Source organism: Primulina huaijiensis, unplaced genomic scaffold, assembly GCF_012295235.1.
Source record: "Primulina huaijiensis isolate GDHJ02 unplaced genomic scaffold, ASM1229523v2 scaffold199482, whole genome shotgun sequence".
Taxonomy (NCBI): domain Eukaryota; kingdom Viridiplantae; phylum Streptophyta; class Magnoliopsida; order Lamiales; family Gesneriaceae; genus Primulina; species Primulina huaijiensis.
In genome coordinates this window covers 1-450 of record NW_027351650.1, presented here as the reverse complement: position 1 = coordinate 450, position 450 = coordinate 1, and the positions used below count along the sequence as shown (strand labels likewise).

General features: G+C 44.2%; 1 protein-coding gene across 1 annotated transcript; it reads right to left on the bottom strand.

Moving 5' to 3' along the window:
• Positions 1–5: 5 nt before the first annotated feature.
• LOC140966020 (transcription factor CYCLOIDEA-like) lies at positions 6–446 on the bottom strand (the record flags this gene model as incomplete). The annotated part of the gene is made up of 1 exon (XM_073426292.1): positions 6–446. A coding segment is annotated over one exon (441 nt), but the record flags the coding sequence as incomplete, so codon positions are not given.
• Positions 447–450: the final 4 nt, after the last annotated feature.

The window sequence follows — 450 nt, the reverse complement described above, 5'->3', positions numbered from 1 at the left end:
TCTCTTGTTCTGCTCCTTGCCCTTGCTCTTGCCTTGTCTCTTGACTCCCTCAAAGTGGAATTGCACTCGGTTTTTTTCGATCCTTTGTCGGTTTTCTCGCTTGGGTTTAGGCAAGATGGCCCCGTGATATTTGTAGCCGGCCGTGAAATCATCATACCTTCTTTGACATCATTGTTTGAAATCTCCTCAAGCCCTGATACGACTTCACATTCAGAAAGAAAAGAGTCACTCCTCGCTTCACTCGTAGAAATATGCGGATGATCTTTCTCCAGCTCCTTAATCGCTTTCTTCGATTTCGTGAAGAGCCATTCAATGGTTTTGCTTGCTTTATCGAATCCTAACATGTCTTGAAGATCGAAGAACTTTCGCGCGATTTGGAGGGATAATCTCATTCTTCTGTCTCTTATACCCTGAGCTGTGCAAATCTTGCTGTGTCTGTCTTTCTTGCCA